The sequence below is a fragment of the Octopus sinensis genome, linkage group LG11 (assembly GCF_006345805.1).
Source record: "Octopus sinensis linkage group LG11, ASM634580v1, whole genome shotgun sequence".
Classification (NCBI taxonomy): Eukaryota; Metazoa; Mollusca; class Cephalopoda; order Octopoda; family Octopodidae; genus Octopus; species Octopus sinensis.
The window spans coordinates 69,808,092-69,832,106 of NC_043007.1; the positions used below are offsets into that span (position 1 = coordinate 69,808,092).

At 35.4% G+C, this 24,015-nt stretch overlaps 1 protein-coding gene across 11 annotated transcripts in view; it reads right to left on the reverse strand.

Annotated features, from left to right (window-relative positions):
* LOC115217030 (echinoderm microtubule-associated protein-like 2) overlaps positions 1 to 24,015 on the reverse strand; it is a 236,370-nt gene that overhangs the window by 168,838 nt on the left and 43,517 nt on the right. For all 11 annotated transcript variants that reach the window (XM_036507662.1, XM_036507659.1, XM_036507658.1 and 8 more), the window contains exon 2: positions 5,024 to 5,131. In XM_036507662.1, the coding sequence (XP_036363555.1) occupies positions 5,024 to 5,131 (108 nt within the window). The remainder of the gene's footprint in view (positions 1 to 5,023; positions 5,132 to 24,015) is intronic.

Sequence of the window (24,015 nt, forward strand, 5' to 3'; positions counted from 1 at the left end):
TTAAAAGAAATTAAAATATTTCATGTATTGGAGAACTATAACCAATTTATTGCACATAAATTTTAACAGTAAAATCTTAAATGGAGCCCCAAGGTTCATATGGACCCTGGTTGTGAACCACTAGCTTGAAGTATTGAGAAGTTCTTATAGCTACAGTCTGAGAGACTGGGTGTCTTTGCTATAGGTACAGTTCTACCAAAGGTCCAAACATTAGTCTCAATCAAATACTTTTTTATTTTGCTTTGAAAGCAGACAAGAAACTAATGTGGATGGGTGCAGAACAACGTCTGAGTTGTAATTCTAGTCTAGAAACCAATTATAATACAAATTATTAATTAAAATAAAGACTTTATTCAAGTTAGAGAAACATCATTGATTTGATGTCTGAATTTTATAAAAATAAATTCAGCATCTTTAATTACTAAAAAGCTAAATGGTTTTCCCCCTGCAATTATGAACACAACTGCTTTTACTTTCTGGTACTGAATTACTCTCTGCAATTACTAGAACACATTCAACATTTCATATTTGCCAACTACATAATGCCAACATCTACATAAGCTGGCAGAATCGTTAGCACGGTGGGCAAAATGCTTAGTGGTATTTATGCTGCTGTTACGTTCTGTGTTCAAATTTAGCCGAGATCAACTTTGCCTTTCATCCTTTCGGGATCGATTAAATAAATACCAGTTAGGCACTGGGGTCAATGTAATCGACAATCCCTTTGTCTATCCCCTCTATGTTTAGCCTCCTGTGGGCAATAAAGAAATAAACATCTGCATCATTCTTGAAGTATTTCTAAAAGGACATCTTGGAACCAAATTAGTTTGTGACAATTTATTTTAAGAGATTTTAATTTTGAAATAAAATAAAATGGAGATTACAATTAATGAGAATAAGAGTATACATTCAACAGATGGAAAACCACAATTTTAAGACAAAACTAAATATTCTTATATACAAATTTAATTATCATTTTACATCTGCTTTCCATGCTGGTATGGATTGGTCAAGTCAGTTCTCATTCAAAGTTACTGTCCAAGGTAAGCCAGAGGACAATATATCACTTGTATGTTTATTTTTGGCATAGCATCCATGACTGAATGCCTTCACCCAAATACTTTACTGAGTGTGCTAAGAGCATCTTTTCATAGCACCAGCACAAGTGAGGTTACCTTATATTCAACAAGAAAAAAATGTCCTCACTATTCAATGTCTGCATTCATTTAGAGAGCAACATGACTAATAAAATTAATAAGTGAGAGCAAATTCAGTAGAGAGAGAGTATGATGGAGGAAACAAACTGATTGGAGTGACTGTGAGAAAGGGAAGAGAGGAGTGAGATAGACAGTGGCAGAAGGAGTAGTGGCAAAATGTAATGTGAGTGAGACTAATTGAAGTTACATATTTGCTGGTAAGAGAAAAAACAGTACTATCAAAGAAATGATCCATGATAGGAAAGCGTATCATCATCATCATTTAACATCTGCTTTCCATGCTGGCTGCACCAGGCTCCAATCTTGATCTGGCAGAGTTTCTACAGCTGGATGCCCTTCCTAATGCCAACCACTCCGAGAGTGTAGTGGGTGCTTTTACATGCCACCGGCACGAGGGCCAGTCAGGTGGTACTGGCAATGGCCATGCTCAAATGGTGTTTTTTACGTGCCACCTGCACAGGAGCCAGTCCAGCAGCACTAGCAACAACCTCGCTCGAATGTTTTTTCACGTGCCACTGGAACAAGTGCCAGTAAGGCAATGCTGGTAACAATCACGCTCGAATGGTGCTTTTTACATTCCACCAGCACAGAAGCCAGTTAGCTGCTCTGGCAACGATCACGCTTGGATGGTGCTCTTAGTGCTCCACTAGCACGGATGCCAGTCATCAAAAGCAAGTGGCTTCAGGGAGAGGTGGCTAGCAGAAAAAGGAGGGTAAAGTTGGCTAGTAAGAGAGAATATGTATGATGAATACTCAAGATTGTAATAAGACAGAAGTGGATGACTATTAAAGAGTAACCTGAGGGAGAGGAAAGGGTGTATCAGATAACAACAAGTCCAATATAATCCTTCATAAGTCAGACATCAATATGGTAGAGAGAGGAGAAAGATACAGATGATAGTATGGGGAAACTGTATGGACAGATCTAATGTTTTCCCACATTACATGGGCCACATGGTACAGTGAATGGGAGAGAGTATGATAGAGAGATGAGGTGGTTGGAATATGCAAGAGGGGCACCAAATGCTAACTTAGACAATACAAAGTCAAAGACATGCCTAGGTGCAGCATAACATTATACATTCTAGCTTCCATCATTATTCTCGTTTTAACATATTTTACCAAGCTTGCATGAGTGAGTAGGTCTTCAACATGCATCACCAATTATCCCTGTTCTGCCATTTCCTTTGTGAGCTGCAACCAAGCCCATACCAACACAGTTCTCTCCCTCCCACATATCTCGCTCCTATGTCCACATTTTCTGTTAGCTCTTTTGGACTTTATTGTTCATGCACACTAACATTACACAACAAATTATACTTCGTTGTTTTTCTTGTCTTCATATTATTTAAGGCCTAGATCATGCTACCATATAGTGCTGCACTTCATACACTAGTAAGCATTATGCAATTTGCCTTTCACTCTGAGGAAAGCCCCTTTCTTGTCAGCAGAGTTAATAGCTCCCTGAATTTTACCAACCTGTTTCTTACACTGGTTTCTATGCTTTCAGTTTGCCCACCTCAACAGCTAATTAGGTCGCTCACACAACAAAACTACTAGTTTCTTATAGGGAGCCTTCTGTATATTTGAGAGAATGTTTCCCCATGAGTTTTTAGTGCTTAATACATCTGTGCATTTGCCACATATGAAGTGTACCCACTATATTTCTTGTATATCCATAGTTTATACTGAGTATGCTGTCAGGAAATTTCATTGCTTTCTCAACCCATCAAGTAAGGCAAATTTCTGATGGTTGGAGGGTATTATCTCTCCCCTTTACTTAAAACATTAGTCATTGTTAAATTTTCTTTGGGGCTTCTATTCCAAAATCTGCTTCCATATCCAAAATTTCCCTTATTTGACTATATATTTAGCTACTAGAACTCAGTAATCAGTATATAGGAGTGTCCAAGGACAACTCCCATGTCACAGCTTGAAGGACTATAATGAACAAAGTGGTACTCAGAACTGTGACTCAGCTGGCACACTAAACTTGCAGTATTTATTTCTATCACTTTGTTGCAACTTTGTATATAGGATGTTCATTCCTGGAAAGCCTTTCAGCTACACTTAGTTTCCTTAACAGCCTCCACATTACTGAGCATGGAATTTTGTCAAAGGCTTTCTCCAAGTCAACAAATGCTAAGTACATTATCTCACTCATAGCCGAGTGCTTTTTCTGCAGTTGTATCACCAGGAAAAGGGTCATCAATAGGACTTATTTTTGGAACAAGGCTGAACTGCACCTTATCTCAACTTTCATAACCTGGCCAGTCTATTTGATACTTATGTAGTTTCTTCTCTCAAGAGCATTAATTTGTTAGAGAGTGATTTGCATAATCTTCATCACTTGTTTATTGTCCATATTTTTATTCAGTTATTTCCCTGCTTTCAGAGACCGGACTGTAGCCATCTGAGTCACTGCTTTTAAGGGATGAAGATAGAAGTGTTGGCATCATTGTATTGGAGTTATATTTCATATCTTTGAAATATCTGAGAAATATTAAAGAAACTTACAGATATCCCTTGTTTAAAAAAACAATCCCTTAATTTAGAATACTTAACTTTAACATATTCCCATGTTTAATGCTTCACTTGCTCCATACATCTCTCACTGAAATTACCCATTCAAGCTTTTGCTTTAAGTTTTCAACCTGAATTCATTCTAAAGTGAAAACAGCAAAATCATAATTACTGATGCTACAGAGGTTGAATATTGTGGGCACAATCTCGAAGTGCAAACAAAAATTGATTTCTTCTTCTACCATTTCTAGTTTATGAATGAATTTCAGCATGGTTTAATTGTATTTTGAATTAACACATCATAGCCTTGGCAAGTTAACTTGTTTATATATGAGAGAGGAATGAGCAGAACCTGAGAGTTGACACAATACTGGAAGATAACCAATTTGAAGGAGGTTCTGAAGAGAAGTGCAAACTATTGAGAGAGATGTTTAAATGTTGAAAGAAATTTAGGTGAGTTTGTAAACCTTGAAATAAAACCAAATCAACAACATAGAAAATGTTGAAGACACTAGGCTTTTTTCAGGGATAAAAATAAACATAGAAAATTAACTTCATTTAGTCCAAATATAAGTTCTCTTATTTGAAAGTATTGTAAATAGTTGATGTTGCCAACAAAAAGTTTAAATTTATTTTTTTTTGCATTGTTTAAAATCAGTGCCTTTATTTTTCCAGGGACTTCATAACTGGTGGGTGAAAGGAAGGACTCATCCTAAAACCTTAATCAGGATGTATGCAACAGAGTTAATTCTGTTAAAGGCACACACACAACTCAGAGATGGTTTTGCTAAAGTAAATGAAGCATTAAGTCTACCTCCCAAAATTGAATGTGCTTATGGTACCTTGGTTTCTGATGTGGCCACCCATTTTAATAATAACTTAGATTCAATATTGTTTAAATTTGATTTTCTGATGAGAACTAGTGTTTTCACTGTGATAAGGCTAAAAAACAAAAACAGATTTAGATACTTTATAATTAAAAAAAAACTCAAGATTTAAACCCACTTCTTATTAGAATTCAAAATGGCTGAAATATAAGCTACTTTGAACTCAATTTTTAATATTTTTTATACTTTAACTGTATCTCTGACATTAATAAGGTAGGACTGACAAACAAAAATTAAAGTAGATTTTATTTGATAACTTGACAGATAACATTGTCATATTGGGCATTACTAGTTTATAGCGTACATAATATATATATATATATAAATAAACTGTTCTTCTCTTCATTCACATGTAACGTCGTAAAAATAACTACCAAAACAATAACAGAAAACTCACCAACATCAGGACTGGTTGCATTAACAACAGGTAAGTCACTACAACCCACTTCTGCATCAGTTAAAACCTCATTTCTTGGTAAATCCATTTCCACCTCTTCACCAGTAGCTGCAAAATAAAATGCAGAGTATGACCAATATTGAAAAATAGATAAAACAAAAAACACTGACAGAAACAAGACCCTTTCGTTATGTTTAACCCTATAATTTACTGTTCAGACTTGTCAGCTTTACATAATGACCATGAAACAACCGGATAAGGATGGGACAGGTCATTGAGACACCAGTGGATGTGTCATCATTATGTAGTCTATGTAGAGCAAGTCAGGTTAGAACCCAAAATTTGAAGGAACTGAATTGATTCTTCCCAACAGTCACCAGAGGAGAATGTGTTGAGTCAAGTTCTTTCCATGAAATCAAAGAAATCAACTTGCCCCATTCTTTCCAAAACAATACTCAAAAGAGAATTTGAACTCAGCACTTAAAATTCTGCATCACTGTAACAACATTTTTTTCATTTATTCACTGTTTTTGTCTTTGGTCGGTAAGTGTTATTTCCTATTTGCTTCTATCAAGAAATCAAAGGAAATGACAATTCCCTTCAAACTTCATTTTTGCCACCTGGACATCAATGTTTTCAAACTGACCTATTTTCCATTACATTTCAGACAGATTCAGTACTGAGCAGCTGAAGCAGAAATATCATTATAGCAAATATTCTGCTCAATACCACAGGTTTGTTTGTCAGTAGCTTGATCATAACCACTTGAGCATGTCCCTTAGTGGCTGACAATATGTGCATCACTGATCATCGACAAGCGGGAGGAAAAGCATAGCCATGTGTTGAGAGGGATTCTTCGGAGTTTGAATAAATGTAAGAAAAACAGAGATTGAAGGAAATATTAGCCATTTTCATTACTTTATAAGGTTAAGCAAATAGGAAATAACAGTTGCTACCCAAGGATAAAAATCATCACAGTGCTAAACAAAGTTCTTAATGCTTGCAACAATTACTCTGAACCTTTTATTGGATCTATTTTTTTTAACAAAATTAATTAGTTAAGTGAAAGTAAAATCTCTTGGTTGTCGATGCCATATTAATGACAATTTTTTTATTATTAGAAGCTGCTCTTCACCAACACAACTGAAACAAGAACATCAAGAGAAACATGTAAATTAGTTTCAAAGTTTGGCACAAGGCCAGCAATTTTGGGGGAAGGGGAGTACCCCCAGTACTCAACTGCTACTTATTTTATCCATCCCAAAAAGATAAAAGGCAAATGTGACCTCAGTGGAATTTGAACTCAGAATGTAAAGATGGAAGTACTGCTAGAAAGCATTTTGCATGGCATGCTAGCAATTCTGCCAACTCGCCATTTTAATCAAGAGAATCATGTAAATTACTTAGAAAATGTCTACACTGAAAACTGCTAATTAACCCTTTGGAGACGGAACCTCCTTTGGAGTTTCAGTGCCAAGACAGAGGAGCCCTTTCCACAAGCCTTACAGAGGTCATACACTTATTAAAAAAAATTAATTTACATATATAAAACTATATGCATTCTTGCAGAAAATTGAATGAACTAATAGAATTTTCATTATTCAATTGATAGATTGGTCCTGTCATCTCCTAAGGGTTAAGATTTCTAAGTTATTTTACTGCACCTATTGATGTTAAATCTGTATACAACAAACATTTACATTATGAAATGCCATAGTTGATAAGGAACAGTATTTAAAAAAAAAAGGATATAATATTACTAAAAAATTGTTTAATTTTAATTTTTTCTTTTTAAATTTTCATTGTTTGTATGTTGATAAAAATGTAAAGAAATAATGAAGAGAAAAAGTAAATTTTGAAAAGATTTATGGGGTAAAATGTACAGCTCTAATTATCATTTTCATGTGTAATTCAACATCTGTTGCCAAACTTTTTATAAACAAAACCTATGCAAGGTCAATTTCTGTTGTCTTCATTAACAAAAAGTACACTCTAATGAAAGCTTTTGATATAATTTTTTTTAACATAAGAGTTTTTAATTAGTGTTGTAAGTTCTCAAAGAATTTATATTCACATCATTAGAAAATTACAAAAATGTCTTTTAACTCAACTTCTAATGTCACAAAGACAGAAAATACAAATAACTAAAACAATTTTTTAAGAACACGTTAAGAAATTTTTTTTGTTTGTTTGTTTTTAATATAGCTTAAAATAACTGCTACACTATTATTACAAGATCTGCAGAGTAATCAGTTTGCCAGACCAATATGCATGCTTTGACAGAAAAGGTCAAAGACAGATTAATACAAAAGTGAATCAGAAAGAGCTCAGTATTAAATCCATTTTAAGCAATAACTAAATCAGCAATCAAGAACAGGATAATAAAATTTGTCTATATCCTATTATACATTTATCACTGAAGATACATAAGAGTGAAAGACTAGGATAATGCCAAGAGATGAGTAGGAGTGAAAGCAAAGAAGTAGCAAGATATACAAAAACTAGGAATAGAGAAATTAAAATAGTATATTTCACCACGTAACTTTACCTCATTTAACACTGGATAATTACTGGGTCTTACAAGAATGCTTTTGTAAACTGTACTCACAAGAGAATTTTAATTCAGTCCTGTAAGTCAAGGAAATAATCTTGACAATTACAGAGTGGATGCATTTTACTATACTGTACTATACTGTAAGGTGGAATGTACTAGCAGGGTGAAATGTCTTGGCCATTTATATAATGCAGTGCCAAGATATCAAATACAAATTCAAGCAGACCAGCTGAGGACAAAAAAAAACAACCTAGGATGATCATGACATGGACAACAACTACAGCAGTTCTTGTCATTGCTGACATAGAACTAAAGACTGATCAATCCCAAACCACCATCTCAAAATTCATCAGAAAGGAAAGTGTTAAATTGGAAATAGGTAGCCATTAAAAAAAAAAAAGACACGGTATGATTTAAGGGAGAAACCAATAACAGGCTGACTATACCTTCAGTGAAATCTGCAAGGCATGCTCTATTAAGACAGAAACCAACAAGAAGAGTGACAATAAAAAAGAAATCAGATTATTTCAGGAGATTAGACATTACAAAGTTACAAGATTCTTTGGAATTGAAACATCACATTTCTATAAGAAACAAACTAATGTAATTTTAAGTTTTTATTTAAAGCAAATCCAGGAAGTAACACTTATGAATCTTGTTAAGGGACAAGATTTCAGATTCTTTAACCCTTTAGTATTTATGCCGACCATATGTAGCCCAAATATTCTACCAGTTTTATGTTCAAACCGGACAGATCTGGTTTATCTCACCTATCTTACAATGTCATTTTTAAAATATAGGAGTGGCTGTGTGGTAAGTAGCTTGCTAACCAACCACATGGTTCCGGATTCAGTCCCACTGCGTGGCATCTTGGGCAAGTGTCTTCTGCTATAGCCCCAGGCCGACCAATGCCTTGTGAGTGGATTTGGGAGACAGAAACTGAAAGAAACCTGTTGTATATATGTATATATATGTATGTGTGTGTGTCTGTGTTTGTGTCCCTAGCATTGCTTGACAACCGATGCTGGTGTGTTTACGTCCCCGTCACTTAGCGGTTCGGCAAAAGAGACCGATAGAATAAGTACTGGGCTTACAAAGAATAAGTCCCGGGTCGATTTGCTCGACTAAAGGCAGTGCTCCAGCATGGCCTCAGTCAAATGACTGAAACAAGTAAAAGAGTAAAAAAGAGAGAGTATCATCAAAATTTCAAAGCTATGAGATAATGTATGATGAATTCAAAACAATGTGAATAAATAAGCAATACATTTGACAAAATAATCTGAATGCTAAAGGGTTAATCAAATTTTAAAGCCAGATCGCTCATATTATAATGGCTCTGAGTTATGATTTTGAAACAATTTCTTGATTCCATAGCAGAAAACTAAAAATGTAATTTATGATTTGATATTTATTTTGTAATTATTTTATACTTTCTTAAATCATGTCTTCAAAAGCCTTGAGAGGTTCCTAAGGGTTTAGTTGTAATTTTATGGTGTTCAGTGAATGAAAACTAAATCTCCCTGTGGATAAAACATCTTCCTGATCAAATACATATTCTTAATTAACAGCTAGTTAAATTGAGGCATGAACACAAATTGAGGCTAAATACACACACATTATACATACATGCACATACATAGAGAACTAGACACATATATACCTACAATCATTTGAACTTAAGATCAAAGCATTTAATAAAGATCACAGAATATCAATAAGATATGAGGTCAATTAAACAAACTAGTTCAAAAAAAGAAGTCGGTTTAACATTGTCCAAGATTAGAAATCAGCAGGGTGATCTTTATGTCACCTGAGGCTCGAGATTGCTTCAAACTATTAATGGCACAGAAAAGGAATGTTTTCTTCAACTGATGAAGCTACATAAAAAATTAATTCAACTTTCATAATGTTACAGAGTATAATTGCAAAACAATTATAATTTCATGTCACATCCAATATATCTCATCCAATATATTTAACTTTTTCTTTCTTTTAATATGAAAGTAAAAATCTACTTTGCTTTTATTTTTAAACTTATTGCTGTACAATATCTGTAGAAAGATTTATAATATTTAATACCTAATAATTATGTGTGCTAAGTTACTTTGACTTCAGGCACATGACATTTCAGTGAGTATCATTATGATCTGTTAGCATTCATAGCAAAACACACTTTCCATACTAATCTCATCTATTCTGAATTAAGCATTTTCCACCACCCATGTAAATTGTTACTTTCACTTCCTCCTGTTAATCTCTGCAAGATGATCCTTGTATAACAACATCCCTTTCTTTTTCTCTCTGGACTCCAGTCTAGGGCTTGCCTTATCAAAAACCCTTTTGTCCTTGTAACATCTCATTTACTAATCCCGATTAATGCCTTCCTATTTGTTGGTTGGGGGGTTTCAGCTTGGTTTTGGTAGAGAGGCCTTTGTTCATATCATATTTTCTAATATCTGATGTTTTAGATATTTCTGAGGCACCTGTTCATGACCGCTTCTCGTATCAGAATAGGTTTGACATTGCAACCAAAAATCCTCAACTTACTGTTTGGACAAAGCCCTTCCTTTCCAGACAATTTTTAAAATACTGAAGGCTTGACTCATTTTCTTAAGTCGTACTTCATCATCCTCCTCTAAAACTCCAACACCACATTTCCAAGATACATTAAACACTTCTCTTTAGTCAACATGATTATTGACCATATCAACAGCCAAGATCACCATTTTGAATCTTCATGTCTCTCCAAAGTTAAATCTGGTTTTTACTGCAATCTCTGTTAGCTTTCTGTCTTTTTCTGCACATCATGAATATTCTAGAACATTACATAAATGTTGTCCACCAATTCTAGATCCTCTTGCACCTGCTTTTGTGCCCACCACCACATAACCACTGTACTGGCCTGTGTAACTGTATTATCCAGTTAGTCACCACCAACAAGATCATCAATAATAATACACATCTCTGCTTCACTTCAGTTTTGGTTCCAAAGGTTTGGCAGCCTGAATAAGTCTGGGAATCACTATATCATTTTCCTATTAACAATATAACATGAAATATTACTTTAGAAAGTATTATTTCATTGCATGCACATTCTTTAAAGTTTAAGAAAATTATTCTTTAGCAATTCTACCAGTTTGCAAAAATAATCTTTCCAAATATTTAACATTTTCAAATTTAATTTTTAAGAAACCACATGATTTTATGGGGCCAGCTTATAGATACAATGTGATTTTACTTAATTTTCAGAAAAGCCTTGTAGCAAAGTGAAAGTAGGGTGTGTAGAATTAATTGTCCAATCCAGAACTATAATGGATTACCTGCAGTTTATATTCCAGTGGTATACCTATTCAACTACTTTATCCTAACAACTTGTAGTATCAGCTACAATGCTGATCAAGCAACTAAAGAATTAAGAACAATAATTAAAAGCTAATAGTGCTAAAATAACTATTAATATAATTGTTGGCTGACATCAAACTTCACAGTATAAAAAGTGAAGAAGCATCTACTTATTTGATCAGTGTAACAAGTACAACTTCCTCACCTAAATCTCTGATGTTTTACAATTGAGGATCACATTTTTTAAAGACACAAATTGAATAAGCATCATATTAATTGTTCACCTATTATACTGCTAATCAATATTTCATGTTCAACTCAAACCAACATGTTGCATGTTCAGAGTGCTGGTCTTGTATGTAGTCATTAAATAGTTGATAATATATCTCCATCTTTTCATTATACCTAATCACATCTAGTTTTAGTCATCACTTTGATAAGGTCAGTTCTCTTAAATTTTCCTGTTGTGAGAATGTTAATTATCATGGAAATAATAAATTATGACTATTCGAACTAACAAAACTTGATTAACAATAAATGTTTTTGCTACTGTACTTTGTGTTTACAATTGTCATGGCAACCAATTTAGCTAATATCACATCATATGGATCTAAAAAAATTCCCCTTGTAAGTTTATGAGGTTAGCAATTACAATGAATTTGCCTTTCAGATAAATTTCTGAAATGGTTTGATTTTAATAACATCATCATGATCTATTTGGTAGAAAGCATTAACATTATGAAAACTAGTTCATACCAACTACAGTTCAACTCATTGCAATCAAAGATTACCACTGCTTCTCATACCAAACCAAAAAACCAGGTTGCTCAGCCTGCTGAGAATAGTAGCCAATTGCCCTCAAAACATAACCCTACCATATTTGATCAAGTTTGTTCAGTCAGGGCTAACTTAGACTGTAGTTGACTCAAGGAGCTCAACATGTAGTAGTTGAGTCAATCTATAAACATGTTTTCTTTCATTATAAAGGATTGAAAAAGAAGTTGTATTTTAACATGCACACATGCATAAGCAGACACACAGACACGTGTACATATACAAACACACATACACACAAACATACACATAGATACACGTGTAATTGTCTTAGAATTTGCCTTGCTGGTTTATCAGCTCATCCAGGTAAATCTACATCTCAAACAACAGCCACTTATTGTCACTTGTTACTGCCAAGTGAGATCTTAAAGCCAGTGCAAGAGTGTAAATCTTTGAAGCTATGATCCATGCAAGTTCTTCTTTGATAAATCTTAGCTATGTCTTCAGTTACCCACTATAATATCATTGTCAATGAATTGGATTAATAATGTAGATAACTGCTTCTAAAGGATATCAATATTTACAGCTGGTTCACCAAAGGTATTCTATACTGATACAAGTGTAGTGATATTTAAATTGCCAACATCAAATAGTTTCAAGTAAAAGATTCTCAGATCATGAAATCCAAACTTCTCATTCATACCAAAACTGGAAACCCATACACTTTTGCAGACAGTTTTATGTCATTTACATGATATTCATGTTATTAAGAAAGTGTTTATGCTTTTTGGACTGCCTAGTTTGAAGGAATGAAAATTTCAAAACTTGCCCCAATACTTCCATAGAATGGTTTCAGTATGCAATTCCAAGAACTACAGATACTAAAAGTGTTTATCGAAATTAGTGCATAATCAATTTACTATTGCATTGAAGAAAAAGATGATTAGGATATTTTCACTGAATAACATGGAATTAGCCTGTACTGTCATATTGAGTGCCTAGCAGTATCGCCCGGCGTTGCTCGGGTTTGTAAGGGAAATAACTATATAAGCATTTTTAGAGAGTTATAGCCAAAAAATGCATTAAAAAAGGAAAAAAATGATGGTAAATTTTTTTTAAATCGTTGACTCATCGTAGACATTTTTAGAGAGTTACTTCCCTTATATAATAACGAAAAAATGCATTAAAATGGAAAAAAATGATGGTAAATTTTTTTTTAAATCGTAGACTCATCGTAGACGCGCGCTAATACCCAGAAGGGCTCGATATGAATCACGACTATAAGATACCCGGTTTTGGTTAAACTGCACCGCAAAATGTGGGAGTAGTTAGGAATCTAAATCGTAGGAGACAGACACACAACTTCTCTTTTATATATAAAGATATCTTGAGGATTACACATGTGCAATGTTCCTTACTTATCATTTCTCAACTAGTAATTGATAGCAGTCATCAACAAACTTTATATAAGAGAGGCCCAAATAGATCAAATTGGCTAAGTTTCGTCATGTAATTCCAAACTAAACTAAATGTACAAAAACTGTATAAAATAAAAAGGATTTGTTCAAACACCTTCATCTCTTTTACTCTTCTATCCTTTTCTCTCTCTCTCTCTCTCTCATACTGATCTTGGACTAAAGATGAAGTATGCCACAAATTGAAAGATGAGGTCACATGTTTCCTCGCACAATTGATGGAAAATGGAAGCTGAAATCACTATTAGATTCTAATTGCAAAACTAAGCATGAAGTTGGTGATAGCCTATTGAAAGAACTGGCTCAACAACTGTAATGAACACACATAATGAAACAACATTGCCATGTTTGTATTTTCTTTCTTTTTTTTTTGCTTCGTTTCATTGTAACCCTTTTGTTGCCAATAACAATGTTATCAATAAAGTGCCATAAATATTAAATGTTATAAAAATATGTAGATTTGAAGGTAAATTCTCACTGTACTTTTTTCCTTTTACAGTTCACTGATGTTGAGACTTAAATATATGTATAAATACATATACACACACATTTATGTACATAATAATTGGCATGCAAAGAAGCATTGTGAAATAAAACTTTTCAATCAGTTAAAATATTTCAGACATATCTGACCTGTAAAAAGGCTATATTCATTGTGGTTTGCCAAAAGTCATTTCAGAGCTGCCCCTATGAACTAATATAAGCATTTTAAGCTCTTTATGCACTCGTCAGTATTAGACATGAAGTGAGACAATCTTTCACTTCCTTGTAAAATATCAATTGGAATAGATATATATATATCACGTAACCAGCCAGATTATCAGATGTTGTTACACATTGCTGGAGACAATGCATTTTTGCATTGCTTTAGCCTTCAAATGACGCCAATTTGCTGGTTAGGCAAGCAAGCCAACATTCCCACCTGATTGAAAGGGGAACTAGAGCAATGCGAAATAAAGTATTTTGCTCAGGAACACAATGTGCTACCCGATCAGGGAATTGAATCCATGATCTAATAATCATGAGTGCAACAACCTAACCACTATGTCACACACATGCATACATACGTGTGTGTGTGTGTGTGTGATAAAAAGCTTGTTTCCCAATCACAGTTCCAGGTTCAGTCCTATTGTGTGGCACCATGCAGAAGTGTCTTCTACTATTGCCTTGGGCTGACCAAAGCCTTGTGAGTGGATTTAGTATATAGAAATTGAAAGACGTGTGTGTGTGTGTGTGTGTGTGTGTGTGTGTGTGTGTTGTGTCAGACACTAATGCTTGACAACCAATGTAGGTATGTTTACATCCCCATAGGTTAACGCTTCAGCAAAAGACACTGTTTTTATTAAACCTGGTGCTTATTCTATCAGAGTCCTGGAGTCAATTTGTTTGACTAAAAAACCCTTCAAGGCAGTACCCTCAACATGGCCACAGTCAAATGACTGAAACAAGATATTAGACAATGTATAAGGGTTCAGCCATTTCTTGCTGAACAACCACAAACATGATTTGTTTATAGTGATCAAATGTTTGTGTACACATAAGCTCACACTCTCCATCAAATCAACATTACCTGTACAGGTGCACCATGTTCCAGAGCAACATGAAATGAAGTGCTTTGCTCAAGAATACATGGCAACACCCAATTTGGGAATTGAACCCAGGATCTCACAATTGTGAGTGCAATACCCTAACCACTAAGCCATGCACCTTCACTATATATATATATATATATATATATATATATATACACACACACACACACACACAGATATCATCATCATTCAATGTCCATGTTCCATTCTGGCACAGATTGCATAGTTTAACAGAATCCAATGTGTCAGAGAACTACATTGTTCTCCAGCATCTGCTTTGGCATGGTTTTTGTGCCTGGAGACCCCTCCCAATGCTAACCATTTTTAGAGTGCACTACATGCTTTTGTCACACCATCAGTACTAGCAAGGTTTTCCCATGATACTTGCAAGGCTACAAACATCATGAGAGGAGTGGCTGTTTTATGCAAGGAGATGAGTTAAAGGACAAGAGAAGCAATCAGAAAAGAACAGATTTCTTTCTGTAGAAGAGCTGCATGACGACTCACATCTTAGAAGCAAGGGTGGGGATGATGTACTGAGGCTGAAAAAAGATTAAAATGGCTGTGATGCAACGTCTGGGGTACACACAAATTGAGCTTCCAAAACTTTCTTTCACAGAGATGGTCCCCAACCTAGTCGGGATCCACATATTCAATTTGCTGATTGATTGATTGTTTATTCTTTTCACTAACTGCAACATCTACCACCACCACTGCTACCCTAATTACTACTACAGTCAGAACTAGGTCAAAACAGTTGTACTTATTTTCCACTTTCCTATAATTTCTTTTTTTAATTTATTTTTTTCTAGTCTGTTGAACTCATTCCCGCCTGCACTGACCTTGTTTTCCTTCACATTTTCACACACATATTCATGTGTATTAATGCAAACACACACATATGCACATGTATATGGATATACATGTATTGACACACATACACACATGCATAATGATAATGGCCGCGGCTCAATTTTGAGAAATGCCATCACTTGACAGTTCTCTTAAACATGAACAACACAGATGTGGCTTTTCAGTCTTGCTGAGGACTTACACTCCTTTTCACAGATATGGCAATGATAAGCACCTCTCTTTCAACCAGTATTAAGAGTTTAGCACCCACACTGTCACATGCCTTCATTCCATCATAGAATTTTTCATTGAATGCTCAGCTATTTTAACTCTGACCAACATAGGCACAGGCATAGCTGTGTGGTAAGAGGCTTGCTCCCCAACCACACTGTTCCAGGCTCAGTCCTATTGCAAGGCACCTTGGGCAAGTGTCTACTATAGCCTCAGGCTGACCAAAGCCATGAGTGAAATTGGTACATGGAAACTGAAAGAAGCTCATGTGTGTCTGACACCACTGCTTGACAACCAGTGTTTGGTGTTTACATCTTCATAACCGAGCAGTTTAGCAAAAGAAACCTAGAATAAGTACCAGGTTTTAAAAAAAAGTTGTGGGGTTAATTCATTTGATTAAAGCTCTTCAAGACAGTGCCCCAGCATGGCCACAGTCTAATGACTGAAACCAATAGAAGATTAAAACACAGATATTAACAGATATTAAAAATCAAGCAATGCTCGTGTCTGAAGGATTTTTTTAATAAGAAAAGGCCTTGTACAAGTTCAATCCCACTTTGAAACTACGTATTCGTTTTCCCAAAAAGAACTAGTCTACAGAATTGGATGTTGTGGGTGCTATGTTAGAATTTTCCTTCTAGTGAAATGTCTAAATATTTGTTGGATGACCATTGATTCTACTGAGTTCATACATGCTTTCACATTTTATTTTACTTCTTGCAGGGTAACTGATGAAAACCACTCCCCTTGACCAAGCAAGCTTGGCATGGTTGCTAGTTTACTAACTGATAGCCCAAACATGCAACAGGATGTGCACAGTTACATGTTACTAGTAGCACAAAAAAATGACCTGACATAAATATAGATATACACACACACACACACATAGTTTATAGAAAAACCAAGATAAAGACAGGTACAGGAACAACAAGCAAGTGTATTAGTTTGATGCTCAGGAAAAATGGAGAAGTATTTTCCTTTTCAAGCATACACTCTTCGATAAAAAGGAATAAGGGGAACTAGAGAGCAAGAATGAAGAAAATGTGTTGAGTTCAATGGTTTAACATGGCAGTATGTATGTGTGTGTGTTTATCTTTCACAAGTACAATAAGAGGTACAAATATTTTTTAGAAATATTTGCTTATCTACAAGTGCTTATAGAATATTTTTTAATAACTCTGCTCTTTTTATAGTGTCTTATACATGTTTATCTGTGTGAGTATATGTTTTCAAAATTCTTAATGTGAAACTTAAAACATTCTAATTTTGAACAGTCATTTAGCGAATAAAATTATATAAAGAGTAAACCACCCTCCCAATAAAGAACACACACACACAAAAGCACATCATCATCATCATCGTTTAACGTCCGTTTCCCAATGATGATGATGACGTGCTTTAGTGTATGTGTGTGTGTGTGTGTGTTCTTCATTGGGAGGGTGGCTTACTCTTTATATAATTTTATTGGCTAAATGACTATTCTAAATTAGAATGTTTTAAGTTTCACATTAAGAATTTTGAAAAATATGAATACATATATACATACATACACACACACACACAGTGGTGAGAGTTAAATACACTGATGAACTTATGTGCATTAACTCTACATACATATCTATATCTCTTAGTGTATACCTGTAAGTGGTGGATGTATATGTTTTCACTGTTTTCTTTTTCCTACTCTATTTGCTTGTGTGTGGGGGGCATGTATGTATGAGTACATAAGTATATGTGTGTATGCATACATGTATGATGGGTGTGTGTAGGAATGTGTATGGACTAGTAATGGTTAATAATATTTTGCCCACAAAAAAATCCCTCAATACAAAATCCTCTAATATCAGATTTTGGTTCAAAACATCTCACCCCCAGTCAACTGATAAACTCCGTTTTATTAATTTCTCTCCCACATGCTTTAGTCTTTTTTTTTTTTTTTTTTTGCTCCTTTGGCAACAAGTTTCCTAATCATATACACAACCAAAGATATTTCTTGCCTAGGTATGATTGTACATATTGTATCATGTGTATGCAGGACTGTCTATGCCTTTGTATTACTGAGCATACATGCATGGATATTTAGACATCAGTACTGGCTATAAATTTTGATTTAAAACAAATTCTCAGTGTTGTATGATTTGAGTGACATGAGATTTCTCAAACAACTAGAGAAGGATGTAATCACCTGACCCTAAAAGCAGAGACAATGATTGGCTATCCAGTACTAGACATCCATACAAAAACAAAATAAACTGTAATGCATCAAATATTTTATATCTCTGGAGATAAATAAAGCAATAGAAAAGATACTTCCATCTCCAGATTCATTTCTTCTAACATTAATGACATAACACACACACACATATATATATATATATATATACACACACACACATATATATATATACACACACACACACACATATACATAGAGAGAGAGATGGACACAAACACATTAATCAAAGTATACAGTATTATAGATTCATTTCAGCCAATCTTACCAATTGGTTTAGTAGAAGGTGGTTATCTAAATATGTGATCTTCAGAAATGGCAGGAATGGGGGAAATGTGGTGACTGTTGTTTGTGGATACTATGAAAAAAAGAGGAAACAAAGTCACAGGGGACAATTGAATGAGGGAATTATCAAGAGTTATGTCCCTTGGCCTGTACAAAACCCAAGTTAATTGAAGCAGCAAGAGTTTGGTGGGTGAACATATGATTGGGTAAGAAATTGGTACAAATGCATGGGTTGAAGGGGACCGAATAGGTATCTGAACCTTTAACCCTATGTTTAGGCAGATATGCAGAAGTGTCAATGTGTGTATGGTTTGATTACAGACCTTACTGGGTTCTCAGGATGTTATGGTGGAAGGACTGATGGTAGAAAACCTAGTGATTATAGTAATGATGGCACCTGTAGGTAAGACATACCTACTCTCATGTGGGCATGGACTACAAATCTCATTTCTGCAGTTTAGAAAGATGTTCAGGTGATAAGTTTTTAACAATTCTTTTCATGGTTTAACATAACCTGCATTTTCTGCTGCTATTAAAATAAGGCTCACACTTCAAGATTTTCCATTTGATGTTACAATTTGTTATGTTTTCCTTTAACAATCAAACATGTCTAGCCAGAGCTGTGACACTGTGTCTTATGGATACTGAAGGAAGACTTATGGTTGTTGAATCTGGTCCTGAGAGGACACATTTGACTGCCCATTGTAGCCCTTTAACAGTACTTCTACCTCATACATGACTGTCTCCATGTAGCATCGGCCATTAAAGGACATGAAGTTGTCCCTGCATGAGCATCCTGCCTCAGGTGTGGGCATACTTACCAGGATTTTCTTTACACAAGGTGCACAGCTAAAAATGAACATTTAAGGTGTGTCTAATAAAAATTGGCTTCTGCTGAGACCTTGAACCCTTGAGAATTCCTAGTATAGATGGGATCCTTCCTATAAACACACACACATACACATATGTACATACATTTTATTTTGGTTGAAATAGTATCTTGCTACTCTAAGTTTCTCCTGTGGGTACACAGGGCCTTCAGGCAAGTTATAAATATACAGACATGGCTGTGTTGTTAAGCTTACTTTACAACAAAATGGCTTTGGGTTCAATCCCACAGCACAGCATCTTGGGCAAGTGTCTATATAATAGCCCTACGTCAACTAATGCCTTGTGGCTAAATTTCATCAATGAAAACTGTAAAAGCCTCATATGTATGTGCGTGTGTGTTTTCTTCAACTGAGTGACAACTGGCAATTGGTTTGTTTACATCCCAGTAACTTAGTGGCTTGTAGAAAGACTGAAAGAATAAGTACCAGACATAGAAAATGGTGTTGTGGCAATGTACGTAGCACATGTACTACAGCAGTGCTATGCGTAGCTTAAATATTGAGATTAAATGCAGAAAAATTATGCCAACCTAATCCATGCATAGTAATCAGAGTAACCTTCATAATTTTATTGAATTAGGTACATATTTTGCCATAAAAAGAAAATGTTGCTATTGATCGATTTTATTCAAAGTAAGCACTACCTATCTTGCCTAAGTGGGCAGCATGTCCCCGATTATATATATATGAGAGACAGAGAGAGAGAGAGAGAGAGAAGAAAAATTCAAATATTTGGCAAAGAATTCTGAAGTACAAATATTTTCAATTGCTTTAGCATACAAACAGAGGTTTCCTGTAAAAACATTCATTCCTCCTATTTCTTCTTCACAAAGCTAGATACTCTTCCTACTGCTAAACATGCATCTGTGAAATGGGAGGTGGGGACTGTTGTCAACTGGCAAACTTCAGAAAATAGAGTTTATACGAAGACTGTTGCCCTTATAACTGTATTCCTCTTTTTGTGATGACCACAGCAATGCAACACCTTAAATCTGACTACTTTTGTATCTTCATGATGATGATGATCATCATCGTTTAACGTCCGCTTTCCATGCTAGCATGGGTTGGACGATTTTGACTGAGGGCTGGCAAACCAGATGGCTGCACCAGGCTCCAGTCTTGATCTGGCAGAGTTTCTACAGCTGGATGCCCTTCCTAATGCCAACCACTCCAAGAGTGTAGTGGGTGCTTTTTATGTGCCACTGGCACAGGAGCCAGTCAGGCGGTACTGGCAATGACCTCGCTCGAATCTTTTTACATGTGCCAGTGAAGCGACTTTGGTAACGGTCCCGCTCAAATGGTGCCCTTTTACGTGCCACAGGTACGGAAGCCAGTTGGCTGCTCTGGCAAAGATCACGCTCGGATGGTGTATGATGATGATGTGTATGTTATTTCCTAAACAACAACAAAAACATAAAAACGTATAATTATCAAGTTAATTTTGAAATTTTAACATTTCATCATATAAGAAATGCCTGCCTAGATAACGATAATATTTATCATTATCATTCAATTATGATATTTATAAGAAAGACGTCAGTGTGTAAGTAATTCTACTAATTTGATGATTTTTATCAAATGACATCATTAAACATGCAAATCTTTTAAAAGATAGCAATAAATACAGTGTGATCAGATAAAGAAAGAATAAAAAAATATATGTCAAATGAAATTTATTTTAATCAAATTAGTAAAATATTGGACAACATCCAAGTTAAACTGTTAGTGCAAGTGGCACTCTAGTTATATTTTACTTGTTTCAGTCATTTGATTTTTAGTTGAAAGTATTTTTAAGTGAGGTACTTATTTTATCAGTCTTATCAAACTGCTAAGTTACAGGGATGTAAACACACCAACACAGGTTGTCTATGTGAGAGGGGGGGGGACAAAAATATACATATACATACACATATACACACACAAACAGGCTTCTTTCAGTTTCCACCAACTAAATCCATTCACAAGGCTTTAATGGAACCAAGGCTATAGTAGAAGAAACTTGCCCAAGGTGCCACACAGTGGGACTGAACCCAGAACCATGTGGTTGGGAAGCAAGCTTCTTACTATACTGTCATCCCTGTGCCTTCACACAGCCACGAAATAACTTCAATACTTCGTTAACTAAACATGCTGATAAAGAAGTCTCGTAGAAAAGAAACTAACTTTCAATAAAAGAAAAATAATTTCAATTAGAGACAAGAAAAGTTATTAAAATCTGAAAGGGCTGATAAGTTGTTTCAGGCTACAACAAGAAAAGTCAGTATCTGAGAGACATCTATACAATTAAAAAAATATGACCTATTTTATCTTGTTCATGTTATTGTAGACATTTGATTTTGAACTGTCACCATCAGGGAACTTGTAAAAATAACAACTGACAGTTTACAAATGCCACAACAAGTTCTTTAAAAGATTAACAGCAGTATTAGAAACTGTTTTCTCATTTAACCCTTTCACTTTCGTATCAGCAATGATTTTAAATAAGTTGATGTTTTCCTATAAAAATGTTGAAACTAAAAAAGATGTGATCATTTGTGATTTAGTCCGAGTTTTCTTCGATCAGTGATGTTTCATCAAGGCAGTCTGCCTCTCAATAAATGTCATATATTTGAATGGTAAAAAGGATAATTTCATAATAAAATTTGATTGAATTAAGTTTTGGTATATTACTGGTTACTCATTGCATTTTCATGGAGATGAAAGTCAAAGCTCACCCCGGGAGGATTTGAACTCAAATGCTAGTGTTGAAATGAAGAACATTTTAATGACATTCCAACCTTTCTATTGTAACACAAATTCAGCTTAACAAAGGATTCAGTCAGTAAGGTGAGGGTTGGCAATGAATATAGCGATGAATTCTGGGTACAAGTAGGGGTTCACCAAGGATCAATCCTCCACCCCTTCCTATTCATCATAGTCCGGCAGGCAATAACAGAGGAATTTAAGATGGGCAGCCCCTGGGAGCTCCTCTATACTGATGATCTTGATTTTATAGCTGAATCACTACCAGAACTAGAAGAAATTTCAGGTGTGGAAACCAGGTCTACTATCGAAGGGCCTTAGAGTTAACCTAACAAAAACCAAAGTCTTAGTAAGTAGGAAAGGTGACAAATCACAAAACCTTTCAGGTAGATAGCCCTGCTCGATCTGTAGGAAAGGCATAGGTAGAAATTCCATAAAATGTACCTGGTGCAAGCTATGAACACATATGAGATGCAGCAATATCAGGGGTAGGTTAACTGGGAAAATAGATTTTGTGTGGAAGGTGCACAGGGTAAGCTAAAGGTAGTTGATAGCTTCTGTTAGCTAGATGACCAAGTAAGTAGTGAAGTTGGATGTCCAGAGTGTAGCTGCACAAATAAGAATAGGCTGGGCAAAGTTCAGAGAGCTCCTACCTCTGCTGGCAACAGAGGGCCTCTCCTTCAGAGTGAAAAGCAGACTGTTTGATGCCTGTGTGTGAACAGCTATGCTGCACAGTAGTGAAACACGGGCTGTGACTGCTGAGGACATGCATAGGCTTGAAAGAAATGAAGCTAGCATGCTTTGCTGGATTGCAGTGTCAATGTGTATGTACAACAGACTGTAAATGTCTTGAGAGAAAAGTTGGAGATCAGATGTAGTGCGCAAGAGAGACAACTGTGCTGGTATGGTCATGTGATGCATAGGGACAAGGATAGCTGTGTAAAGAAGTACCAGCCTCTGTGAAGGGAACCTGTGGGAGATATAGACCCAGGAAGACATGGGGTGAGGTGGTGCAGCATGATCTTTGAGCACTGGGCCTCATGGAGGCAATGACTAGTGACCAACACCTTTGACAATATGCCATGCTTGAGAAGACCCATGAAGCCAAGTGAAATCATAGTTATAGCTGATGCTGGTGTCATGGAACTGGCATCCATACCAGTGGCATGTAAAAACCACCTTTCAAGAGAAAATCTGGCCTATGCCAGTGCTGCGTAACTATCACCTGTGCCAGTGTCGCACAACTAACACTTGCGCCAGTGACATGTAAAAAGCACTTTCGAACATTGAGCCTTACACAGGCAATGACAAATGGCCAAAACCTTCGGCAACATGCCACGGTTGAGTGGAAGACCCATTCTAGTTGTAGCAGATACTGGTGTGATGCAACTGGCACTCATGCCAGTGACACATAAAAGCACCCATTACACTCTTGGAGTGGTTGGTGTTAGGAAGGGTATCCAGTCGTAGAAACCATACCAAATCAGACTGGATTCTGGTCCAGTCCCTCAGCCTGCCAACCCTGGTTAAACTGTCCAACCCCTGCCAGCATAGACAACAGACATTAAATGCTGATAATTGATGAAAGAAAGAATATAGGAAATTGTGTCAATAATTGGAAGTAAATGAATAGTTTTATAGAATTGTTTAAGTACTGTACAAATAAAATGCTTGGATTAAAAATAAACTAAACTGGTTCTGTAAAAATAAGTTCCAAGAGAACAATGAAATATACTCATTAAAAAACTGGCAAAATATATCCCAAGTGTATTTATTTTTAATATATATATATATTAACACCCTACCCCTGCCTCCGAAAGAATAAGTTTTAGTTCAATTATATGTAAACAGATTTTTGTTGACTCGGCACAAGGCCAAATATTGTAGAGATGAGAATAGTTGAAAGATTGGCTCCCTGCATAGAACTAGAACACACATTTTTCTCTCCAAATTAACATTAATATTCAAGATAAGACTTTTCTTTCCTGAATCATTTCTATGTTTATCCCTCTTCAGTACAGA